This window comes from Phalacrocorax aristotelis, chromosome 7 (genome assembly GCF_949628215.1).
Source record: "Phalacrocorax aristotelis chromosome 7, bGulAri2.1, whole genome shotgun sequence".
NCBI classification, from domain to species: domain Eukaryota; kingdom Metazoa; phylum Chordata; class Aves; order Suliformes; family Phalacrocoracidae; genus Phalacrocorax; species Phalacrocorax aristotelis.
The window spans coordinates 36,350,644-36,376,710 of NC_134282.1; the positions used below are offsets into that span (position 1 = coordinate 36,350,644).

The 26,067-nt window shown below is 35.5% G+C and overlaps 1 protein-coding gene across 2 annotated transcripts in view; it reads left to right on the forward strand.

Moving 5' to 3' along the window:
• VPS13C (vacuolar protein sorting 13 homolog C) overlaps positions 1 to 26,067 on the forward strand; it is a 103,440-nt gene that overhangs the window by 72,338 nt on the left and 5,035 nt on the right. For both annotated transcript variants that reach the window (XM_075100099.1, XM_075100100.1), the window contains exons 60-80: positions 1,007 to 1,111; positions 1,840 to 2,004; positions 2,339 to 2,467; positions 4,657 to 4,790; positions 5,175 to 5,301; positions 6,714 to 6,949; positions 7,280 to 7,430; positions 8,477 to 8,617; positions 9,711 to 9,792; positions 9,893 to 9,962; positions 10,816 to 10,927; positions 11,923 to 12,036; positions 13,573 to 13,709; positions 13,969 to 14,050; positions 14,488 to 14,601; positions 14,845 to 14,920; positions 15,577 to 15,740; positions 16,997 to 17,042; positions 18,374 to 18,497; positions 19,220 to 19,334; positions 25,889 to 25,980. In XM_075100099.1, the coding sequence (XP_074956200.1) occupies positions 1,007 to 1,111; positions 1,840 to 2,004; positions 2,339 to 2,467; positions 4,657 to 4,790; positions 5,175 to 5,301; positions 6,714 to 6,949; positions 7,280 to 7,430; positions 8,477 to 8,617; positions 9,711 to 9,792; positions 9,893 to 9,962; positions 10,816 to 10,927; positions 11,923 to 12,036; positions 13,573 to 13,709; positions 13,969 to 14,050; positions 14,488 to 14,601; positions 14,845 to 14,920; positions 15,577 to 15,740; positions 16,997 to 17,042; positions 18,374 to 18,497; positions 19,220 to 19,334; positions 25,889 to 25,980 (2,516 nt within the window). The remainder of the gene's footprint in view (positions 1 to 1,006; positions 1,112 to 1,839; positions 2,005 to 2,338; positions 2,468 to 4,656; positions 4,791 to 5,174; positions 5,302 to 6,713; positions 6,950 to 7,279; positions 7,431 to 8,476; positions 8,618 to 9,710; positions 9,793 to 9,892; positions 9,963 to 10,815; positions 10,928 to 11,922; positions 12,037 to 13,572; positions 13,710 to 13,968; positions 14,051 to 14,487; positions 14,602 to 14,844; positions 14,921 to 15,576; positions 15,741 to 16,996; positions 17,043 to 18,373; positions 18,498 to 19,219; positions 19,335 to 25,888; positions 25,981 to 26,067) is intronic.

A 26,067-nucleotide genomic window follows, 5' to 3' on the forward strand; every position in this document is an offset into this window, starting at 1 on the left:
TTCTAAAATCCTGCTTGGGGGGGGAAGCACGCATGCGCACACACCCAAATTTTTTTTTCTTTTGCAGTATTTAAAAATACAGTGTTTAATTTGGCTGCTGCTTTCTTCTTGTTAATTATACTTTTTGGACTAAGTAGAAGGGAAGGCAGGTAGACAAAGTGTCTAGTGCAACTTTTTCCAGGTCTTGTACTGCATGCATGCCATTTGCTAACTTTCATCCTGGCCAGAAGCCAGGATAGAGTGGTTACATCTTGAAAATCCAATGAGTACCCTACCAGAAAAATGTGTCACTGGGGAGAGGAATTTAATGTAGGTATGTAAATTAAGAGTGTGGATTCCCTTTATAGTCAAGAGGAAGACTTCTCCGAATCTTCCTGCAGAGGGATTTTCCACTCAATAAAGAGGAATCACAGGCTTGTGTTTTACTGAACTAGGTACTTTGACATTTAAAATGCACAGTGTAAATATTCTGTCCTATGTTAAACTTACCTCTTTTGGTTTGATTTTTTTATTGTGATATTTGCATGGTCAAATGAAGAGTACTGTAGTAGAGGAGTTTTTCTGAAGTTGCCCTTCTTTCCTTTTAAATGTCTTTTTTCACCCAACAATACTTTAAGAAATGTTTGAAGAAACAGTTTTGACAAGGTGTGCTTTTGATTATTTCCTCCCCCTCTTCAGGTTTTGTGAAGCACCACAAAACTGTAGCTGGTTTTTTTCCCCCATCTATGTGCATGCTGTCATGAACATAAGAGTCAGTGAGGACTCCTCTATTTTGCTACCTTTTACTGTAACATTTTCCCAGAACTCAGGCACAGACCAATGAATCAGAATATGAATAGTGATACTACATGCTTAAGCTTATCTTAACTTACAGAAGGCTTGAAAAGCATTTAAGTATTGTCTGTATACTGCTACATGTGCTATAATTGCATTCCATAATACATGAACTGTAAAATCAAAATTAATTTATTGAAGTACTTTTCATGTTGTTGTTTTCTGTGTGTAGATCCAGTTATGTATTTCAACTAGCACTTGGTCCAGTAGCTTTTCCCTTGATACTGTAGGAAGCTATGGATGTGTCAGGTGTTCAGCTAATAACATGGACTATCTGGTAAGATAGGTTTCTGTATTTTGTGGAGTTCTGGGGTTCTTTTAGCTTGACTTCTTTTTTTCCTTAAGGCCTTTGTTTCACTACTTACACTGCTTTTAGGTCATGGAAATATTTAACGTCTAGGGTAGTAATTTTTATGCCCCAACTATTCAGGTGTGCACCTGGTGATAAATAGTTTCACCAGCAGAATTTTCAATGTAATTCATGAACACAGGGTTTATATAACAAATGTATAATACTAGGCTGTTTGAAAATACAATGATGAACTCATGTAGTAGAGATAAGTGTTCACATTCAAAATTCATAATTGTTTGCTAGTGTTTAGATCTTCACTTGGCAGCCTTGTTTAAGACTACATTTCCACAACTAAGCAGAATAAAGAATACACTTTATAATAATATGCAGACGTGGGGAATTGTTTCCATATACTCTTTAACTGATCTCTCTAAAGATGATTTTAGGTTGTCTTGACTTACTGTAGAGCGATTCCTGTTGGATTTTACACGGAAATGCTACAGCTAAAACTTTCTTTACCATTGTGTTAGTTGTGTTGCATAGTTCACTGATTTTACTGCATGCCATTTGGTTCTTTTATTACAGGTGTTCAGAACAGGAATGTTGTGTGCAAGCCTTTGTAATTACAGTAATGTTGGCTTTTCTTTTTTCCATCCTGACTTTTCTCTTGAACTTGTTGTTGATTATTTGCTCAAATTGTCCTTGTTCAACAGGTTGGAGTTAGCATCAAAATGAGCAGTTTTAACCTTACCAGGATAGTTACCTTCACTCCATTCTACACAATAGCAAACAAATCTTCTCTGGAACTGGAAGTTGGAGAAATTGGTCCTAATGGTTCTTTTCCAACTAATAAATGGCATTATATCTCGACTTCAGAGGTAATGTTTCAGGTTATTTTCCTTTGGATGTTATTGTGGACAAATAACTGGTTTCTAGCTGTCACTTAAGGAAAAAGCAGTTCTCTTGTAGAACCTCTGTCACTTTTGATAGTATCATGTGGATACTTCACAGCACAGGTTGCATATGTTCATAAAGTAATCAAGTCCTTCAGTTTAGATAATTTACTAAATGTAGACGAGGTGTTCATCAGTAGATACTGGGGTGAGAGCTAAGGCATTTGAAATAGTTTGTCACACAAGACTGTTTTACTGCTGGCATTCAATATTGAGCATATATGAACTCTTAAACTCATGCATATGTCTTGTTTTACAGTGTCTTCCGTTTTGGCCTGAAAACTCATCTGGTGAACTTTGTGTAAGAGTAGTTGGCTATGAAAGCTCATCCAAACCGTTCCTGTTTAAAGCCCAGGATAATGGTACTCTGTTGAGGCTGAAAGAATTGGTGAGACTAGCTTTGTGTGGTCTGTTCCTATTACTCCATTTTAACCTTAGGAAAGCTTTCCTCTGCAAGTTCATCAAGATTGAAACCTTGTGTCTTAAGGTGTTCGTGCACTGCACTTAGGTTCTTTTGCATAAAAAAGGTTGTGAACCAAGTTTGCAATGTTGTTAATATTTTCATAGCTGTGTGAAGTCAAATTGATTTAGTTTTGACAAGCTTATAGGAAGCTGAACAGCTCTATTGCTGTTAAATTAAAAATGGTATACTACACCTCTAACATCTCTTCTTTTACAGCAGGTGTATCTTAAGTGCCTTCAGTTTGTTTAAATAGTTATTCTTAAAGTAGAATGTATTTTTTGTTTTGATAAGCTAATACATGTTGGAGACACATAGTTCATGGCTAAAATAGTTTATGATTTCAATTAGTAGAATCTTAGTTCAGAACTCACCCTAGCCTAGCATTAGGGAATGTGTATATAAATGTAGGATGTTCAGACAAGTCTTTGGAGATAATACTTATGATAATTAGCTGAAACACAAGTGACTGTGAGGATAATTTAACTCTCCAAGTGTTGTGGTTCAGCCCCAGTCAGCAACTAAACACCACAGAGCCGCTCATTTCACTCCCCCACCCCTGTGGGATGGGGGAGAGAATCGGAAGAGGAAAAACAAAAAAAGAAAACTTCATAATAACGTTTAATAATTAGAATAAAATAATAGTTATAATAATATTGATTATGAATAGGAAAAGGGAAAAAGGGAAAAAGCCAGAAACACAAACAATACAACTGCTCACCACCCACCAAACAATGTTGCCCACCCCTAAGCCATGATTGCTGCCTCCCTGCCCCGGCCAGCTCCTCCCAGTTAACATGCTGGGCATGACGTTACATGACACGGAATATCCCTTTGGTCAGTTTGAATCTGCTCTCTTAGCTGTGCCCCCTCTCCTCCCGGCTTCGTGTGCACCTGGCAGAGCATGGGAAGCTAGAAGAGTCCTTGACTAGTATAAGCATTACCTAGCAACAAGTAAAACATCTGTGTGTTGTCAACATTGTTTTCATACTAAGTTCAAAGCACAGCACTGTGCCAGCTGCAGTGAAGAAAATTAACTCTATCCCATCTAAAACCATGACACCAAGTTTGCTGAAGCAGTTTGAATAAATTGTTTTTGGAAGAAGATGTCTTCAGTGATCTGCTGTTCTGTCGGTGCACCTTATTAGAATAGTGGGTTTTTTTCTTCACTGTTTTAAGATAGTAGATGGTGCAGCTTTGCAAGAGAATCCTTTCTAGTCCTGTATGTAGTGAGGTTTTACTACTACTGTGTGAAGTGCTAAACATAATTATCACATCCCTCTGACGTGAGCTGGAGAATCTGTAAGATCATCTTTTTCAAAGGTCGATGTGTCCCCTCCCACCTCAGCTCCAGACCGTGTAACATAGCAAAAATGTCAATTTATCTTGCTAGGCAAGCATTCAAGAAAGCTGTCTGAAGACACTGTCCAAAAGGGGAAGCATGAGGTACCTCCTTTGTGTAAGCAAATGAGAAAAATTGTGCTGTACATAGCTCAGAAATATCTTGCAAATATATTGGCTTTCAAGATCCTGCTTTCAAGATCCATTAGAAGAAACACCTACAATGATTTGTGTAGAGGTTTAATCAACAGAACTTTTCTGCTCTTAACTGAAGTCTTTAAACTTTTATTAAACTTTTTTTAACTTTAAAAATTCAAATATGAACTGCTTGTTAATACACTATTGCTATATTTGTCATACCTTTAAAATCTTCAGTACATTTGTCTAGAGTAGCCTTTCAGATTTTTAAGGAGTATGCAGAAAATTGCAGTTTTTAAGTAAAACTCTAAGTTTTGTAACAGAAAGTCAAGGGAATCCTTGCCTGTAGTTTTTACTGAACTTAGCCAAATAAAGTAGTTCTTAAAAATGTTATAGTTTGAATATAATTTTTCAATTAGGTTAAAACAACAAATAGTTTGTGGATGCTACTGATGTCTGTCTTCTGCCAGTGACCAATGCGTTTGAACTTACCACTACTAGATAATGTAGAGTACATTTCCTCTTTTAATTTGTAAGAGCCTGGTGAAAGACCGATCTAAAAGTAACATTTTAGTGTGTTCTAACTTTAATTTTTATATAGAACAAATACTGAACTTTCTGTCTAACTTCTTCTCCAGAACGGGGGCATACTGGTAGATGTGAATATTTCTGAGCACTCTACTCTCGTAAGCTTCTCAGATTACCATGAGGGAGCTGCTCCAGCTCTTATTGTTAACCATACTTCATGGGACTCTCTCAGATATAAACAGAGGTATGCAAAAGAAACAATTCACCATTGGTTGTTTATCCAGTGGGTATCCTTTGTGAAGAAAGTAGTTCTCTCTTACCATTGTGATACCTTGAAAAATAGAGAAAACCCTTCTCTTTATATTCTTTAATGAAGTATTTTCTCTACTTTTAAACAATCTTCATAGTTTGAGAAAGTGAAGAGAATAAAGTGGGATTATAGATCTTAGTTCACCAAGAGCCTAGCTACAGCTGGACTTGTTTGGAGTAGAAAGCCTAGGCCCTTCATGCCTCTCCCCAGGAGGCTGGAGGGCTAGAATATATCCCACTGTGGTCTGCTTGCGCCACTTCAGTCAGTGTTCTTAACCAGTGAATGCTGTCATTTTACCCCTTTTCTTTTAACCTGCAGTGGATTACAAGAGGAAATGGAGTTGAAACCAAAGGAAGTATGCCTATTTGCATGGACCGATCCAACTAAAACGAGAAAATTGACTTGGGGCTACTCCCAAAATTTGGGTGAACTTGACCTACTTAAGGTAAATTTCAGAAAGGGAGAAGTAAATATAAACCAATCTAAGACTATAACAAGATCAAAATTATCTGGGAGGAAGGTTCCTCAGTAACTTTGCAGCTGTCTTGTCCTGTAACAGGCTTTTGACCCTACTCTCAAGTAGCAAGATTTTAGATGTTTAGATTAATATGATTAGATGATTGGACATAAGCTCCAACCTACATTTTGTTCAAGGTTTTCTTGGATATGAAAGAAGAAAGATAAAGTGTATGAGCTGTGGACATATTTAAATAGTACAGAAGGTGCTGCATTTACTTAAGTATCTCCCTAAAGATGGAGAAAAGCCCTGACTGTTGTGACTCTCACTTCCTATGGGAAATTCTTGCATGGAGCAAAAAATTCTGAATTGCTCACTAACATCTATTTTGGTGTTTGTAACTCATGCAATGACAACATAGGAAAATGCGTGAAGTGGGGGCAAAAGAAAAATTATCAATATGGAAAATGAGTGGAGGGAAGAGGGAAACTATAACTAGGGGAAGAGGTAAAGCTATGATAAGACTGGGCAAGTATTTTGTTAAAAAATGGTGAAGCAAGCACTAATGGAGGAAGTTTTTTTCTCACTTAATTGGAATGTAGGCTAAATGAAGTCCTGTGTGTCTCTTGCATCTCTCTTGCACCTTTTACTAAACTCTGAATTCTTCAGAGGTGGCTTGGTTTTTCTGTTGACTAGGCACAGAGTTAAGGTAAAACTGAAAATATTAGTAGGTAGAAGTAGGGACAGGAAAGCAAGTTTGTGTCAGTTATACTGGGAATGGATTTAGTTTCTCACAGCTGAACTCTGACAGAGTAACCAATCACAATGTGCTTTAGTGTATAAGCATTTTCTTGGGTCAAATTTTTTACATCTAAAAACATTTTTAGTTCAAAACTGATTTTGTTAGTATATAATTATGGTTACATTTGTGATCGCTTTGGGCTTTTGAGAAAAGGGCTTTAACTATCTCAGTTTTGCCTCACAAATTAACAATAAGGAGTATCTGCATTTGAAGAGCAGAGATCTTAACCATTGTCTGGTTTTACTCCTTTTGTGGTATGTGATTTAGTGCCTTCTTCCCCCATCACCTACAATTCTAAGTTTTTTTTCTTTTGCTGTGAAGGCCTTTCTTTCATAATAATTTCCAATATTTTTCTCAACCACAAATAGTGCTGGACTGCCTACTTTTCAAAAGGAAAAAAAAAATCCCAGCCTCTAACTTATACAAGGTGCCACCAAATCAGTATGATGCAGTAAAAAGAGCAAACAAGAAAATTACCGAGTTCTGGTTTGTGTGTGTGACAGTAAACTTGCTTGCTTATAAACATACAGCAAGGTCATGGATTTACTCCTTTAATATACTTATCATATACTTCTCACTCTCCCCCCCCCCCCCACAGGATGAATGTGGCCAATTCCCTTACAATGCAAATACTCAAATACACTGGGTGTCCTTCCTGGATGGACGTCAACGAGTGCTGCTTTTCACAGATGATGTTGCATTAGTTTCTAAAGCACGACAAGCAGAAGAACTGGAGCAACCTGATCAAGAAATAAACTTGTCAATCCATAGTCTTGGACTTTCTCTTGTTAACAACGAAAATAAAAAAGAAATCTCTTATATAGGAATTACTAGGTACTGCACACAGAAGCCTAAATATTCCTTTGAATAATGAAAATTTGACAGCCTCTTACAATTTTAGCAATACAGTTGAGTTGAAGGGGACATCTATCAAATGAAATTAAGTGAAACGTTTTTAAGGAAAAAGTTCTGCCGTTACTCCTATTGTGCCATTTGAAAAAAATAGGGTTTAACTGCCTCCTTTCCTAGCTTCTATTAAGAAGAATAGTGAACAATAGGGTTTTTTGAGCCTGAAAAATTAGGATAATACCTTTTCACATGATTTGCATGCATAAGAAAGGTTTAAGTAGTTTTAAATTGTTAAGCTTGTTTTATGTGTTGCAGTTCTGGTGTTGTTTGGGAAATGAAACCAAGGCAAAAGTGGAAACCATTTAATCAAAAGCAGATAAACCTGTTGGAACAAGCTTATCAAAAGTATCTTTGTAAGAGTGCTTTCCAAGCTCCAGGTTGGCATAAACTAGACACCAGTACTGAGGTAAGTTTTGAGGTTTCAGTGTTTAAATTATTTCAGGACATGTGCAACAGTTAAAACAGACTTCTGTTTTGCTAAGTAAGGATAGATGCTGTGTTAAGAGAAACAAACAAAAAGCAGGCCTTTTTTTTTTTCTTAATAGTTTCACATTGTATACAGTAGAATATTTTTGTATTGAGGTAATACTGAGGTATTTTCCAGACTTGTATTGAGAAGTAGGAATCTCAAAGAATTTTGCCTTTGTGTGGTAGAAAAGATTTTGTGTTATCTGCTTGTTAGTTATGAACCTGTATTCTCATTGATCTGACTTAAATGCTCTGCGGAAGTCTTGATTTTAGCTTCTTACTAAGCTGTGGTTCCCATGACATGGTATGTTAAAGGAGTCTATAGCTTTCAAAGGCTCTTGAAATTAATTCACTTACTTGTGCATTTTCAGACATTAATTACACATACCTGTATCCCAGCCATTAATTTAATGTGTTGAAATGGCTAAGTAAAATACAGGCATTTTATACTACCATAACCAGGTTTTTTTTTTGTATACCATCCTTTCATTTGAGAAACATCTATACCCTCAGCTGTATGAATACTAATGTTTTGTACATAGCAGTAGTGTATTTAAAGTACGTGGTATCAAAAACTTGTATCTGTAAGTCATTCCATTTACCTCAGAATAAAGGAGAGCTTTCTCCTTTTGCTTCTCATAACATGTTTCAGAATTAGGGTAAAAGCATCAGTGTGAAAGTAGTCAGCTGCATGTAAATACCTTTATTATGGCAGTCTAATATATAACTCATGAAGAAATAGTTGCAAAGATGATAGAGGTTCCCACTGGGGCAACTAAAGTTGCAGAGTAATGTGCTTATCAGACTAACTTGTCGTTTTCATTACTTTCCATGCAGATAATTGGATTGAGTAATCCAGTAGCCATGTGATCATTAAATAAGGAAAAATGCATGTTTTATTTCCTCGTCTCTGTATTAGTAACACAAGATTTTGTTATTTCTCTAATTAAACTGAATGTTAGTTCTGCTTTCTTACACTTGCAGGTGAATTTTAGTAAGGTTCCAATGGAAATGCGTCTCCCAGTCAGATGCAGCATCCGACGCAACTTCCTGTCAGGAATTCAGGTTGAATTTAAACAGTCGCCTCACCAAAGAAGCTTACGTGCTCAGTTGTATTGGCTGCAGGTACCATCCTTCATCATGTTCTATAAACTAAATAGACACTTCAAGGCTTCTGTTTTATTCATTTATACTGAAAAGTAACTCCAAATCTTAGATATGTGGTGCTCTGCCCACTGTGTCAGAGCAGCAGAAGTGCTGTGAATGCTTTACTGACAGAAAAGTACTGCAGAACTGCCATCCCAGGGTTTTGCAAGTAGTATGTAAAAAAATCCCACAAAATTGTGGGTTGATGTAAAGCAGGGTGCTATGTTGGAAAGTTTATTTCTAGAGAGCGCTGTTTTGGTGTTTTAAAATTAAACAAACAAATCTCAAACTTTTTCAAAATGTATTTACCATAGTTTGTTTATAGTCATGTAACATTATTCTAGAGAGTGCGTCTAGAGGTTCAGAGATCTTTAGCACAAAAACTACCTGTCTAATGGAAAGTAGATAATAGATATTTAAATACTCAAAAATAGTGTGCAATAATATATCTGCATGTAAGCTTTACGGTCAATTAATGTGCAAACTTGTACCTGATTACTCCAGTCAGTACTAATCGTGTTGCTAAATTAACCAATAGAGCGCTTGAGCAGGTGCTAGTGAGGATTGTTTAATATGAGAGGAAAATAATGGTAAGAAATCATCATCTTCATCTCCATTTGCTGCACTTCAGAGTCCCCCAGGGTAGGACACTCATTGAAGGACCCTGTTGATGCTTTTCCTGACCAGCTGGTGCAGAAGAGTTTCCGCTTTCCTTTCATCTTTCACGTTTTGGTTTTTCTTTTTTTTTTTTTTTTTTGCCTGAAGTTAGTTTTCACTGCTACAGTCAATGTATGCCATCAGCTACAGACCCTCTAAATGAATCTTTGAGTGTGAACCTGTGTAAGCATCCCTTGTGCAACACTTCCAACCATCTGACTTTTTATAACTAAATAGGTAACATTCCAAAATAATGTCAGAGTAATCTTATTCCTCTTTTCTCCTTCCCTAAAATAAGAACAATGTTGTTCTTGAACACAATCTATGAAGAAGTTTCTCAAGCCTTCTAAAATGGAAATGGTCTTTGATTATCGTGTCATTAAAGTATTCCTGTAATTATGCAATAATTTTTTAGGTTGATAATCAATTACCGGGATCAATGTTTCCTGTTGTATTTCACCCTGTAGCCCCTCCCAAGTCAATTGCTTTGGATTCAGGTAAGAGAAAGCCTTTAGTAATATCATATTTATTCAACCTTGAAAGTAGTAACTTGGCAATTTATTTTTTCATGTATACTTGATTATTTTTTCTATTTAGAACCAAAACCCTTCATTGACGTCAGTGTCATCACTAGATTCAATGAATACAGCAAAGTACTGCAATTCAAGTGAGTTTAACAGTGTGCTGTAATACAATTTTAGAGACTTAATACATTTTAGAAGTTAACTTTGTTTTAAAGGTCTCGTTCTCCTACCCAAATAACTCTTGACTTTGGATTGAGTTTTTAAATGTCTCCAGTGAAACCACATCATTCTAAAAGAAACTTAATTTTAGCAAGTAAGGCCTGACCACGTGAAGGGACTGTTATGCAAGTTCTTTAGTAATCAGAATTATTTCCCTCTTATATTACAATAACAGAGTTGAATGTCTGCCTGTTTGCTGTACAGTGCTGGGTTTATTTGGTGCTCTAACCACAGACAACTCAGTCTCTAACGTAGCCCAGTAGAGTGTGTTCTATTGTGAAACATATGTTCGTTAGTTAATATGTCTGTGTCTTGAGTTTTTGTAGTAGAAGTAAGACAAAAACGTTATACTGATGATTTCTAATGGAGGTATCCATTATCCAACTAGTGTGGATACAATATTTGAGGATGGGGTATTGTAATAAAATAAATATTCAGTGATATGACTTTTGGAAGGAGGCAGTTGGATAAGAGGAAAAAATTTGTTGTTCAGGTGACTGTTGTCCATAGAACACATGAAATCATAATGTATGAGTGTAAGAAGTATTTGGTGATGGCTAATAATTTAGGTAAACTTTGAAAGTGTTAAGATTTGAATAACAAAGTACTGTGTAGCTTTGAGGCTCGTAAGCCCTTCTAACTATAAATAGTTGATATTGTAGATTGTAAGTCGTAATATGCAACATTGCATAACAAAACTTCAATTATGTAGGGTAAGCATGTGATATTTAAGTTAAACTTCTACAAGTATATACTGTTTGTTTTTTCCCATTTTAGATACTTCATGGTTCTTATCCAGGAAATGGCACTGAAAATTGATCAAGGATTTTTAGGAGCACTTAGTGACCTTTTCACTCCATCTACAGACCCAGCAGCTGAAAGACAAAGGGTAACGTATGAGAGAAACTGATTTTTGCCAGAACTGGGCCTTCATCGTAACAGTGTTGTGATTTCCTGAATATTTCAATTTAAATGAGTCAACATTGCATTTGACAACAGGGAATAAAGGGACATGGTAAGATAACTTTCAGTGAAGTTTTGGGATTTCTGGTAAACATTGGCTGTGAGCATTAATAATTGACAAGTCTGAGTACTGAGAACTGATACTTTTGTATGTGTAATGGTTTTCTGCTCCTTCAATGTTTCATTAATTGATGACACAGTTGTTTCAACTGTAGCTACAAATTAGTAAGGGAGGTAGATGAAATAAGGTTAGGATTTATAAAGTGGGCTTCTAACTGTCAGTCTACAGTGTCTTTTGTCTTTAGAGAGCAGAAAGATTAGGATTTCATGGCTCTAAATTAAGTCTTATATAGGTGGACAGTATTTAGAAAGGTCACATTTTGTTCTAGTGTGCATAGGAGAGTCATTCTTGCAAGTTTCTTTTTCTTATACAGTAAATCTGAAGATATAATTTCTAAAAATTCTAATTTTGTGAGGAAATACAAAAAACCTCAGGCAGTTAGTTATTTTACTAATATTTCTATATTAATTGAGAAGTGATGCCTTAAGTGATTGGGGAATGTAAGGGAATATGAAGAGATATAGCATAAATTGGAAAAGTCACCCAGAAATTGTTGTGGGTTTGTTTTGGCGTTTTTTTTTTCTTGTCTTGTTTCTTAACATGGACTAAAGAAAAGTATTAGTACAGTTATAATCTAGTGCACAAAAGTAATTAGTCTGTTTCCAGTCTTGGAGGTGTTGGCTGTTTAACTAGCTAGTTAACTGTTTTATTACATTTGGCTATGATTATTATTTTTGCTGTTTATGTATATTTTTACATATATAGAGAGATCATATTATTATATTATATATATATAATAATGCTGCTTTATATGTTGATGACATAAACTTGTGTTCTATTTTTTCTATTAATAAAACCAGTCTAAATTAATTCAGCAAGATGTAGATGCACTTAACACCGAGCTAATGGAGTCTTCCCTAACAGACCTGTCAATGCTCAGCTTCTTTGAGCATTTCCATATTTCTCCAATTAAGGTATGTAATAGAGATACTTATGGTTAATGAAATACTTGATTTCAATGCTCTCTTGATCTCTTAATTATTTATAGTGAATACATCCTTAGACCAACTTTCTGGGCAATTGGGGCCTTCATGCAGTCTTCCTAACGGAGGGGGTTTTTATGTTCTGTATAACTTAATATTTTGCTGGAAAACTTTCTTAGTTGCCCATGAGTACAGACCCTTGACCATTGCTAAGTGGGAAGAGTCAATCAGTATAGTAATGAGGAAAGCTAGATAAAATGCTGGTCTGAAGGTATCCCAGTAATGCATGATAAGTTGTAATAAAATACACTTCCATGGGCTTGTCTTCCTGTCTCTCTTGAACTGGTTAGGTTTTTTGGAGCAAGGGAAGAAAGATCATCAGTAATTATACATTATTCTGCATCTACAGAATGCTTCCCTTAAGGCTATCAGATTCAATAAGAATTTAGAGGAAAAAATTACTTCATTTTTTCACTGAACGTATAAAAGACAGACATGAACCCCAATAAAGGTGTTGAAATTCTGGCACTTTTTCCAGCTTTTTAGTTATTTCACTAGATATCTGTTAGGGTACACTTAGATTCTCAGATATTTTTTCTAATATGATGGTGCTTATAAACCTAAGCATATGAAGCCAGGGAAAACACTAGTGAAACAAGACACTATTGTGATATTTTAACATTATCCTCTAGCTAGTCTGGTTAAAGTTGTTGAAGAAACAGTTGTAATTTTTAAAAGTGTCTTTTGCATGTTTATTTGAAATGTCTAGAAGTGCTGCCTGTTAAGTACAGGGATGGGATGCTTTTTCTCTTGTTTTTTTCCCCATATTTCAGTGACCCATCCCAATACTGTAAGCCACTGGATAGTGGGAAGACTGTGAAAATGGCTGTGTGGCCTTTTCAATAAACAGAAAATGGGACATCTTGAAAAAGTGAAATCGTACAGGTTGCTATGCCCTCTTTTAAGGGAGCAATACTGCTTATGGTGATGAACAAAGGAAAAGGAAAATAATTAATGTGTTGCTCTCTCCACCCTTAAGAAAAGTGTGTAGATTTCCTTTAAAAAAAGTGTGTTATTGACACTAAACAATCCCTTTCTGCAGTGTTTAAAGACAGTTCTCCAAAGTTCATGCATTTCCCAAAAAGAGTGACTAGTTACAAAAATACACGAGCTAGTTCAGCAAATCAGAATTTAAAATTTAACTCGTATTGGGAAGTCCACTCCACCTATTTAACAAGCTATTTCTGTCATTGTCTACGCAGAAGTTTACAGATGTAAACATAACAAAAGTTAGTTGTCTAGGGCAATTCAACAATTCTGTATGGAAATATAAATTAATATATATGTTATCGAAATAATACCATTGTGAGTTCAAGCATGTTTGTTGAAAATTGTACGTTTCCTCAAGGTCAGTAAAAATACACTTATCACTGTTTCACTACTGGTTTGTTTACATGTGCACCACCCAACCTGTCTGGTGTGTGTCTTTTTTGTCTTGATTGTCTTTTACTAATTCTTTCATGACAGTTGCATTTGAGTCTGTCTCTGGCTTCTGGTGGAGAAGCATCAGATAAGGGGGAAGAAATGATAGCCATCCATTCTCTGAATTTGCTGTTGAAAAGTATTGGAGCTACTCTAACAGATATGGATGATCTTATTTTCAAGTAAGCTAATAAAGTTGGGTTTTGTATTTTTAATATTTTGAATAAAGCTACTATACATTTAATAACTGGGTCCATGGTAAACTTTGAGTAGTATAAATGTATACAGCCACTGGGGAAAGGGAGGAATGGAAGGAAGACAGGGTTTGGGCTCCTTTTTAAGAAAACAGGGCTTCAGGATTATCTGAAGGGAAAAATAAAATAGAACTACTTAGAAGGAGGAAGACTATCTATAGCTAACATGTCATTACTTGTCTTTCAGACTTGCTTTCTTTGAAATTAAGTATCAGTTCTACAAGAGAGACCAACTCATGAAGAGAGTTGTTAGACATTATAGTGAACAAGTAAGTTTTAGTCAAGCCCTTGTGTAAAATTTTGAGTGTCTTACAGAGTGCAGAAGATAGGAGAGGAAAGGTGGATATCTCTAAAAGCTACTAATTTTTTATTTCATGGTAATAAAGTAGGAATCTTGTGGCACGTTACGAAAATGGAAATACAAAAGTGTCCTGAAAATGGGTTTAGGAATTTTAAGCAATTGCTTCTGTTTTTCTTACGTGTATATTTCTTCACCAAAGTATTCTAATAATTATCCGTACATATTCTGCATCTTTTGCCTAAGCCTGTCTTTGTTCTAGCAGGAATACTTAGTTGAGTACTCTAACACCTTACTTTAGTAGTAAATTAAAAAGTTTACTCGCCTTGGTTTCTAACATGGAACCATGTATAATAACAGCTAGTAACGCTGCTCTTGTTTTTGCTTTTTTCTCCCCATATTATTTAGCTCCTGAAACAAATGTATGTTCTTGTACTTGGGTTAGATGTTCTTGGAAATCCATTTGGCTTAATCAGAGGCTTGTCTGAGGGAGTCGAAGCTTTCTTTTATGAGCCGTTCCAGGTATGACTTCCTGATTCTTCAACTGTGTATGAACAGTAGGCTGACTGAATACACTGGTAGGGTTGTAGTTTTGTTGGCACTGTACAACCTGAACAGTTAAGAAAGCAGTAAATTTTTATGTTAACTTTAAAGAACTAACATATTCAGGTGACCTTACTTTCATCAGTGTAAAGTGCTAGTTTGCCTTGAAACAGATGCATAAATCTATAGTGTTCTGCTATTCATAATCAGTTTCATTTTTAGGGTGCTGTTCAGGGACCTGAAGAATTTGCAGAAGGCTTTGTAATTGGTGTTAAAAGTCTTCTTGGACACACAGTAGGTATGTATCATTGTTACTGTTTTGACAAATTAGTTTAACTGATGAATTGCTTTTAGATTTTTTTCTTCTTATTTTGAAGGGAAAGTTATATTTTTAAAATATCACCATGGTCATTATTTTCAGTGAGTATTTAAGTTTGTCAGATACTATTGCTAGTATTCATGATTCAGATCGTTCACACCTAACTTACTTGAGACTACCTATGTATCTATTTTGTAGACTGAGCAAACAATCTGAGAAACATTGTGAGTGTTTAACTGAAATTGTAACATGCTGTGGATGACTAAGGAAAAGAATCCTAATGCTCCTAAAATGTCTGGAGATGCCTGAGAAGTGTTCTTAGGATGAGCTACTCTTAGACTTACCTTAGATTTTTATTTATCTATGTGTTACAGTGATTAGAAGAAATATGTTTTTATCCAATATGCTATATAAAGTGTACTGAAGTGATTTAAGGGTTGCCTTTTACTGTATCTCTGGATTTCAGGCCAGATTCTGCAGTCTTCTCATGGACAGCATGTGATGGTCACTGTGTAAATTTGTAATATGTAAACTGAATATGACGGAATTGCAATGAACTTTGTGGCTTCTTGTGAGTTGTCTGCTGTTAAATTGCGAAAGAATGTTAACTTGTACTTTCTGCCCTATTCCATCAGGTGGTGCAGCGGGGGTAGTGTCTAGGATCACTGGTTCTGTTGGAAAAGGCTTGGCTGCTATTACTATGGACAAAGAATTTCAGCAGAAACGGAGAGAGGAAATGGGTCGGCAGCCAAAAGACTTTGGTGACAGCCTGGCCAAAGGAGGAAAAGGCTTGTTAAGGGTATGAATTTGAAGTTGAAGGATGATGTGCCAATTCTTAATCCATGCTTGAAAATTATATGCAAGTTTGATAATGTGATCTTTATCAGTTCATGAACTAAACAGGTGGTTGGTTTATAGGAGACTCAGTATAGTGTATCAGCTTCAGTGCTCAAGGTTGTGTTACTGGCCAGCCTAGGGAATTGAAGGTAGGGTCTCGGAAAGGAAAAGTTTAGGAAGGACACCAATTTCTCTTGTGAGTTATATAAATAAATAGTTACTTATATTCAACAAATGTGTAATCTAATATAGTAACTAGGCCCTTATTTTATCTTGCAGCCAATTCAGTTTTTTGATGTTAGCTGTGAATTATGAGCTCTGGGCATGTGCTGCATAGTAAAAAAGCCTTTCTGTACACTGAGGTCTTATTAAAAACTGCTAGGTTTTCTTGACTTAAAAGAATGTAAACATAAAGCAAGTAGAATGTGTATAAAAGTAAGTGCTACGTTAGGTTGGAGAGATTTTTCTGAAAAAGAGCTGTGCAACCCCTGTATTTTTTTTAATAATCTAAAATTGGGAACCTTTTCTGGTTGCTGAAACGTCACATCTATTTCTACTTAAAATGTTAAGTATGAGACAAATCTCATGTGAGCAACTACTGAGAGATCTGTATTATCTGAATGTAAATTAAATCTTCTAATAAATTATATCATTTTCCATTCAAAATAAAAACAGTCAACTTATTTCTAAGTAATTTTAAGTAATAAACATTGTGGAGTTGTTTCTGATACTGTTTGCTGAAAATGTGGAAGGTACCTCAGGGGATTTTTATTATTCTTTTGCCTTATTGTCATTAAACTACTTGACCTAAAGTCTTCCAGAAAGTTATTTGATGTTAATTTATCTCAAATATTTGGTATCACTCACTCATAACTGGGAATTCTGGCAGCTTCCTGTTAGTAGTGAAAATGAAATAGCGACTTTCTTAATTATTATAAGACTAATTACAATGATTTGTAAGTCTTTCTTGCCAGCATAAATATTTCTTCAGCCATTTTAGTTCCTCCCTCTTTTCTTTCAGTTATAATTTTCTTAAAAACTTTAAATAAAAAAAAACCTGAACAAAAAAAAAACACCACCAAAACCAAACAAAAAAAAACAGCAAACAATGTTTCCAATACTGAACACCATTATAAAGTTTTAAAATGAAGGATGAGACAAAACTGGTTGCCCAGTTCCTGTTTCTAAGTAGGAACTTAATTATCTTCTTCATTTTAGGGTGTTGTTGGAGGTGTGACGGGCATAATCACTAAACCAGTAGAAGGTAAGCACTAAGGTTGCACTGCACTGCTTAAATGGCTTCCCAGTACTTTACAGCTTATTTTGTAATTTTAAGAAATATCAGTCTAAGTGTGGTGATGCTAAGGCATAGCAAGATTATATTTCTAATTCAAATGTGACCTTATACGATGATTTACTCAAATATATTTATAGCTGTTACTGCCTTACCACCATTTCAACCTTCATAAGAACTTAAGGAAATGTTGTCTTTGACGTATTTTGTTAGGCCTGCTGTAGCACCCAACTTATTGTTTGAAGCCAGAATAAAAATAGTAAAAATAATAAATTAAAAAGCACCAACTGAAAAAGATTTTTGGGACTCCAAAGGTTGTAGATATCTTAATAAGCAGATTTGGTCTTATGCCCGAGATCAGTATTTGTTTTTGTGAAGACTATCTCTTTATTGGTATGATAGATGACTAAAAGCTCCAAGATAAATTGCTTCTTATTAAAATTCATGTCAAAGTGATCTAAATGTGCGAGGTTAACTGGTAGTTTGTTGTATTTTATAGGTTATTAGCAGATACTTTGAGGAGTAGTCCTTCTGTCACTGGTAGATGAACAAACATGCTTTCTAAACACTGTCTTTGCTCTTCCATAGTTGTGTTATCACCAGAAACATGGAATTTTCAGACAGAATTAATTAACTTGCATTATACTTGTGCATCTTAGAGTCTTCAGATTATTTTGTTATTACTGTCAACCCATAAAAACTCATATATCTGCCTACAGTCCAGACTGAAAGTCTGGGAAGGAGAACCTAATTAACATCTCAGTTACGCTGGCTTTGGAGGCTGTAAGGTGTTAAGTGAACAGCAACATGTCTGAACAGACACGGAAGCAATGTGTGACTTTTCACAGAAAACTTTTTTAAAGTGGATTGTAAGTAAGTCAGACACTTCTCCCTAGTAACAGGTGATACGACGAGAGGGAATAGCCTCAAGCTGTGACAGGGCAAGTTTAGGTTGGATATTAGGAAAAACTTCTTCACCGCAAGGGTTGTCAGGCATTGGAACAGGCTGCCCAGGGATGTGGTTGAGTCTCCATCCCTGGAGGTATTTCAAAGAAGGGTAGACGTGGTGCTTGAGGATATGGTTTAGTGGTGGACTTGGCAGTGATAGGCTAGCGGTTCGACTCAATGATCTTAAGGGTCTTTCCAACCTTAACGATTCTATGATTCTAATCAATTGCTGTGGGCTTTTCCCAATACAAAACAATTCTAGTGCAGCCTGGAGCAGTAACGGTTTAATTCTGTGGTTGATGTCTTCAAGTCAGTCATTAAAACTTTCTTTTTCTGTTCACTTTCTTTTAAAGGGGCTAAAAAAGAAGGTGCGGCTGGATTCTTCAAAGGAATTGGAAAGGGCCTTGTAGGAGTGGTAGCCCGCCCAACAGGTGGCATTGTAGATATGGCAAGCAGTACCTTCCAGGGAATTCAAAGGTAAAATGTCAAAAGGAAGTTTTGAAGTACTCTCCATATGTTGGATACTAGGTGATAAAGTGATCCAGTAGTGACACACAATTATTATTGTGTTAAATACAATATGCAGTATGATATATGGGGTTGAGAGATGTTTAGTAGCCTGTAATGAATGTATTTTATTATTATCTCTGGAAATTGCTGCTTCAGAATACATCTTGCTGTGTTATAGTTCAGGTAGATGATAACTAGTCCATTTTTTCCTTTCACTCCCTCCCTTGATCAGAAAGTAATTAAAAGATCACATGTAAATTGTACTTTTGAGGTGGGTTTGTCTACTGCTGAATGTAAGTATCTAAATGTCATTTAAACTTACTGTAAAAAATAGACCACTGAAATTTTCAGAGAAAAACTTGCCAGTTGGAAATTTGATTAGCAGTGCACATCAGGGGCTTTTTCTGTTTTAAGGGGACCTTTGGAAAGTGAGTTGTTAAACATGAGAACCCTTAGTAAATTATCCGTGATTGGGAGTAAACTTCTCCAAGTTATTCTGTAGCTGTCTAATTGGCTAATGTTACTCTGGATTTACTACTAGCAGTGTGTCTTTACTATTTACATCTGTAGGGTACCCGGGAAATATAAATGGGATATGTGGCAATGAAAGACTGACTATTTAAAGATACGTTGGTGAAACTCAGAATTGTCGTAAGCTTACCACAATACTGTTTCACTGTCTATGGCAGGGTGGCAGAATCAACTGAAGAAGTATCTAATCTCCGTCCTCCACGTTTCATTCATGAAGATGGCATAATCCGGCCATACGATAGGGTGGAAGCTGAGGGTTATGATTTATTTGAGGTATGACTTGCATTTTAAATACAGTTGAAATTCTCTAACCTACAGGGTTCCATAAGGGATTATGTTACAAAAAAGCTGCCAGGGATCTGTGGCAATCATTATCTGTAGCAAAAATGTGCCCTGGCCTATTTCATAAGGCAAACCTGTATAGCAGAGAAGACCCAGTTCTTGTAGTAAGCTGAATGTGGCAAGAAAACTGCAGCATTGCTGTTAAATGATCTTCTGCAAGTTATGTTCTTTAATTGCTTATCTCATGCTCTGGAAGGAAGTAGTAGGATTAAAATTTGATTATGTGGAAGCAAGAAAAATATTTTGGAATCAGCAGTTTTAAAAACTGGATGAAATCTCAAAATATCACCTTTCAGTAATTCCTTATGTTGTTCTTAATAGCAATATGTCATAGCAAGAGGCATTGTGTGGACATTTAGCCTGCTTCTACATCTGGATGTGGCTAACATATGGAGGCTGAAGAACAGTTGTTTTCAAATCCTAGATAATCAGAATCCAGTTAATTTGTATTTCTGCCTTCATGTTCTTAAAACTTACCTTAAAATGCTTATTTTGTTGCTAAAAAGTTAAAATAACTGTCTACGTTAACATTGTAGGACCAACACTTGCATATTTGCTACTTCTTTCTAGATGTCCTTTTAATCCTTATTTCATATTCTATTTTCAATGTTTTTCTTCTTTCTCTTTCTCTCCTGGCATACGCAGCAAGAACTGGAATAATGGCGTAAACATTTTCCATATTCCTTCTCTATTTTTGTCACTGTCTTTTATTTGCATTAAGTATTTAGATTAAGGGCATGATTACATTTAACATGTCCTCTCCCCTTCATTCATATATTTTCTGTGTAGCAGTTGAATAAAACTGTTTCATGTTGTCCAGGCTAAGAAAACAAACGTCAATAACCATCTTCAGTAGGATTAGATGAGTAAGATGAGACACACAGGGAGGGATTGTTTCCTGTATTTCTTTTTCTAAGGATGCTTAGCTCCTTATGAATGGCAACAACAGAAGGCACTTGAAAAAAAATTATGGTGAGGTAGAGGCTGAGTTCATTCATTAATGACCCTCTTAGAGCTAAGGCTGTGGATGAAGGGAGAAAGCAACATTTGGATACTTGTGCAAAATCTAATATAGTGATATTTAATGGAAATTTCTTCTGTGAAAATGCATATAATTTCATAATATAGAAATACTGTTTCCGTATAAATAGTAAGAAAACTGGTATTTGTGGTTTCTGTAATATGCCATAGGCCTGTTATTTATACATCTGATGAACCACTATCACTTCAAGTTACTACTACTTCTTCATGAAATTTTATCAGTTAAAAATATATCACTGGCTCAGTTGACTCTGGTTTCATTCACAGCATCTTCTGGGGCATTGCTGTTGAACATACTTAAATGTAAACTTTGATTTGTTAACATGATTTTACATATATGTATGTGTGTATATATATATTTCTAAATTAAGTGATGCCAGGAATTTCAGTTCTAATACAACATCTCATAAATTAACAAGGTAAGCTTAACAAGCATTTCTCAGAGGAAATTGTTTGCCGGTCATACATGAAAAAAAATGTTGAGCAGATACCTTTTTGCTGCTAATGACTTTTTAGAGTTTAGTGGTCAATAGTCAGCTTATTTAATTAAAAATAGTTTAATAAAAACACATGTATTAATTTTTATTAGCTAATTAAGTGAAATTAAGTCCTGATAGACTAAGCAAACCAAATTTCTTCATGTAGTAGTGCGATTTTTTAAATTTTTATTTTTTGCACTGTGGTTTTTTCCATCTATGAAAAAGTGAAAAGGTAGCACAATTAACACTGAAAACTAGTTATTATGCAGTTCTTGCACATCTAATATTTGCATTTTTCTTGGATCTAAATGGTGTTGATTTGAATTGTATACTAACCAAGAATGAATCCTCTGTATAGTTCACTAAATACAGTTTCTTCCTTTCAGAAGTCAGTTAACTGAAGGAGGGGGAGTGTTTTTGTTCTGTTTTTTAAACTAACTGATTTTGATTATTATGCTAGAGGTTAGTGCTAGGAAGGTTTTGTTTTCTAATGTAAATTTACAAGCAAGAGCGGGACACTTTACAGGAAATAGGATATTTAACAATGAGAATGAGCGAGAAAGTCAGTTTTATATACATTATACATATAATACATATGATACATTTATATACACTTACTAGGGTGAAACCTTGCAAGGTTACCTTAAGGAATAGATGCCTCAATGCTATCTAGTGGTTGGTCAAAAAATGTTTCACTTAAATACTCACTTGTATGTGAAATATGGACATTGGTAGACATTAGAACTTAGCTTAGGAGGAGCATATAGGTAGGTCTTAACAGACAAGTTACTTTTTTCCACTTCTAAGTATTTGGTGCAGAAAGAGGACAGTAGCCAGATGGAGTAGATGAGTTCAGTTGTGTGAACTTACTTACACAGTGCATTTTCCCAGAAGTGCTGAATCTAATTTATATGGGCTATATAGGGGTCTGTTCAGTCAATTCAAAACCTGGAAAGTCAAATTTGGCATCTTGCAGGCCATGTCTCTAGCTCATGCAGCGAGGCTTAGTAGTATAGAACGTATTTTGTTAAACATAAATGCACAGTATGTGTAGCTAGAGAATTCAAAGAACAAATAGGACAAATCTAGAATTGATTTCCAAGGAATAAGTTCTGATGTGTTTTAATATTTGTATGAGGAGCATTTATAGTTGATGATATTTGCTACAACAGGTAATGAATGCCTTTGGCTTTGTTGGTCTTGGCCTTTTAACATGCAGCTATTGCTGCCTGTGCTGGTGAGGAGGCTCTTTTCTAACCCCAGCACTTAAGGTCTGACGCGATGCAATTCATACATTATTCAGTCTTCATGGCATTACTTTGTTTCATTTCCCAGTTATAGCATGGAGCTTTATAAAGAATGCAGAACACTTAATGAATAATTGACACATGGTGGTGAGACAGTGTGGCAGTGTGATTACTATGATACATTTTAAGAAACTGCAGATTCTATTTCTGGTTGAGTCACTGTTCTGCTATGTAAATTTGCACTGGTTCTGTCATCTCCATGTAAAATAAGAATGAGTTTAACTTCAAAGTGCTCTAGTATTCTCATAAAAGTAAAAGCTTTTGGTAATGTGCCTGAATTTTGAGTGTGCAGATCATGGAGTAATTTCATCAAGTGCAACCCCTTTTTTACATGATGCCACCACCATTGTGCTGATGCCTATCAGGTGTATTGAGAATAGCTCTGAGAAATACTGCATCTCCTAGGCACAGAGCTTAGTGGGAACTCTTACTTCAGTAAGACATTGCATGTAAAATCTAAAACTACTATCATGGTTTTTTCTGAAGTTATGAGAAACAGGCTTTCTCTCCAAAGCTTTGAGTTTAAATAGAGGAGCATGCTTATGAATAAATCTGTATAAATATGTGGCATGTCTCATTTCTGCATATCCAACAAAAGGAATGTGGGTTGAAGCTTTTGAATTGCAGTCTTCATGGTGGTGGGTTTTGTATTTCATTAATTTTTTACTTGCTTTTAATATATCTATGGTTCAGGTATAAAATGTGAGCTCATGTTTTGATTTTAGTCCTATGCTGCCATCTGTCTTCTGATGTTTTGAAGAGACTTTGAGATAAGCAGTCTTTCTGGCATTTTTCTTCATTTCATGTCCATTTTACAGTTTCAGAAATTTTAAAGATGGTTACAAAGTGATTTTTTTTTTTTTTTTAATAGAAGATGTGGACCATATATTTTTGGTTGCTGGAAAATGTTGAATTAAAATGTTTTTCAAAGCGTCACGTAACTAGGGGGCAAATCCAGGAAAACACTATGCTGCTAATTTAAACTCTTGAATATTAATCCTCTTTTGGGCTTAAAGGATTTTGGGGGTCAGTTGCAATGTACGATGATGCTTGAATACATTTGTTGAACTTTTAAATATATGAAAATAAAATGAAAATATAAATGTTTAAGCCTCTTCTAATTGATTCTGATATGAGCTGAGTTGACAAAAGATCTTTCCATTTTGGTTACTTAAACTATATAGAGTTCTTAGCCTCTGTGATTGATTATAGACAGATAAATGTGTAGTCAAGTTCAGCTTCTCTTGTCATCTTACCAGTTTTATGGATCCAGCTATGGAAATACAGAAGGAAATGTATCTTTACAAGAAATAACTAAAAACACACTGAATTTTTAGTCCACCCTCCTTAATTTGTTCTCACTAGCTTGTCAGAAACAATTAAAGATATTTACTGTTACACAGAGACTGAATTCCACAGTAACAGCTGTAAAACAAACTGATGGTTGTCTTATTTTGCTGTGAAGAACATCAAACCGATTTGGGGGCATCCAGTTGCAGGCACTTGGTAAACATTGATCCGAGATGCATGCATTCTGCATCCAGGCAGAGCATTTCCATTAAAAAAGGTTATGTGATAAAAAAAGGTGCTTCTATTGGCTTCGGGAGTACAAAGCTAATATGCATTGACACTATGCTTATATAACTGTCTTTGTTCATTTTTACTAATTAAATGTTATTTATAATTTAATGATTTAATATAATAATAATTTAATAATTTAAATATTATTACAATTGGTAAAGATTTTTTGCACTGATTTAATGTTGTTAGTAGTAGAGGGTAGAGTAGATGTTTGAGATGCACGTGCCATAGGTTAAATTTCAGCATCTTAGTTGTCTTCTCTGTGGTGATAGTTAAAAACTCTTGATCTTGGCAATAAGCAGTAAGGTTTTTTTGTGACCTAGGAAGACTGTAGTAATTGGAGTTTCTGTAAAATCCTCTATTGATGACTGTGGTAATTTTTAAATATAAAGAGCTCATGGTTATTAGAGAATGTAACTAAGTTAGTGACCCTGACCAGGCTTTTGTGACTACTGTGCTGGAGCTCTGTTTGTCAGAAGCTTCTTGACTATAAATGGGATTCAGATGTTTTCACTGACCAGAGTCTTAGAGCAAAGTCCTGGGCACGCACATCCTCTTTCCAACACTTGTTACCAAGGCTGAGACTATATAATCCAACTGCTCTACTATTAACAGTATTGCTGGCTTCTAAATATTGTCTAGTTGCTTATGAATGACTTTGCAGAATGCCAGCATCAGTGGCACTTTGATTTACAGGTTCAGAGACATGAGATGGTTGAAGTATAGGAATGTATGTATTGTATATGACAACTACATTTAGCTTTGCAGTCCAAAATAAATGCAGAACTATCTTTAAACCTGATGCGTATACTCCTTGTTTCAGGTTTTTATGCTAGAGTTTTCACCTTTAAATGTAACAATGTACAGCTTCCCCAAAGAGAAGGGGTAAGCATGGGTATCTTAGGGACTTCCTGTTGGAGTGTTATGATGGTAGTTGGTTTGAGATCAGATGTGTGTGATATGACACTGTTACTGTGGTAGGTTGCTACCCAGAGAATTCACAATCTCTGCATTTAATACAATCTGTGTACAGATAAGATTCTTTAGTAGCAATTATATATTTACCATGTACACGACAATTACAGTCGGAACATGAATTCTAGCAACCTTACAGCTACTAAATATGTACAGGATTATAACAGAAAACATGTATTTAATTCTAGTAGACCATTCTATCCTGAAAACCAACATTCAAACTAGTAACCCAAGTACATTTACTTGTAGCACGTAATTAATGTGTTACATTAGTTAATCAAGCAGGTGCCAAAGTAGGGTGGACAGAAAGATTGACTGAATTCTGACACATTCATAGTGGGAGGACGAGTATTTGGCACAGATTTATTCTAATACATAGTTTGAGGCTGGGTTCCCATTGGTAGTATATTATTCATTTCACAGTTTCATCTTTTTCTACATGATGTTTTGATGTGTGTCCATTTCCCACAAATATGTTGATATGTCACTTTGTGAATCTTGTTGCCTTTAAGCCCGTGTTATTGTGAGCTTGATTTAGGGATGACTGTGAGACTGCCTTCCATGCTGCTCTTTGGAGTTTATGGAATACTCTACACCTGGTGACTTTCTCTAGAAAATATTATGCTTCAGTTAAACTGCATGCACAAAATAGGAGATCTGAAAAAAATATGTAATAAATATGAATTGAAAAAGAATAGTTAGGAAGCAACAGAAACGTGATGAGTAGTAAGATCTACACTTTCATATACCTTATTTTGGATGTTGAATAGGCCACCTTTGAAGGTACTGTTGCAGGATTTTCACTCTTGAATGAAGTCTGTAGCATGGGGTGTAACAGAATGAACATTACTAAACCATTTTTAGCACAGAAAGGAAATTAAAGGTGAAGAAATAGTCTGATACTGCAGTGCCAATGTTCCACCTTTTGAGTGGAATGGATCAGACCTTTCAGTGACTCTGCTTCAGGAGTGAGAACACTGTGAGAGCCTGCCTTTAAAGAAACAAATTCAGTGAGGTAACTTTTTAAAAGGCTTTTGATTTGAAAACACTGCTTTGAGTTTTCTTTTTACAGCCCCAAAATTATTTTCTATTTCTGTTTCAGAAATTGCACATCAGAAAACTGGAGAAAGAGAGCTATCAATACCACTGTGCAATTCCAAGAGGCAGAAGAGCAAACCTTGTTGTTACCAATAGGTATTAAGTTTTGAAGGCTTTGTAAGGGCTGGTCTTCATCTTGGGGATTAGACATCTGGCTAAGTCTAAACTGATTGCTATTCTCTG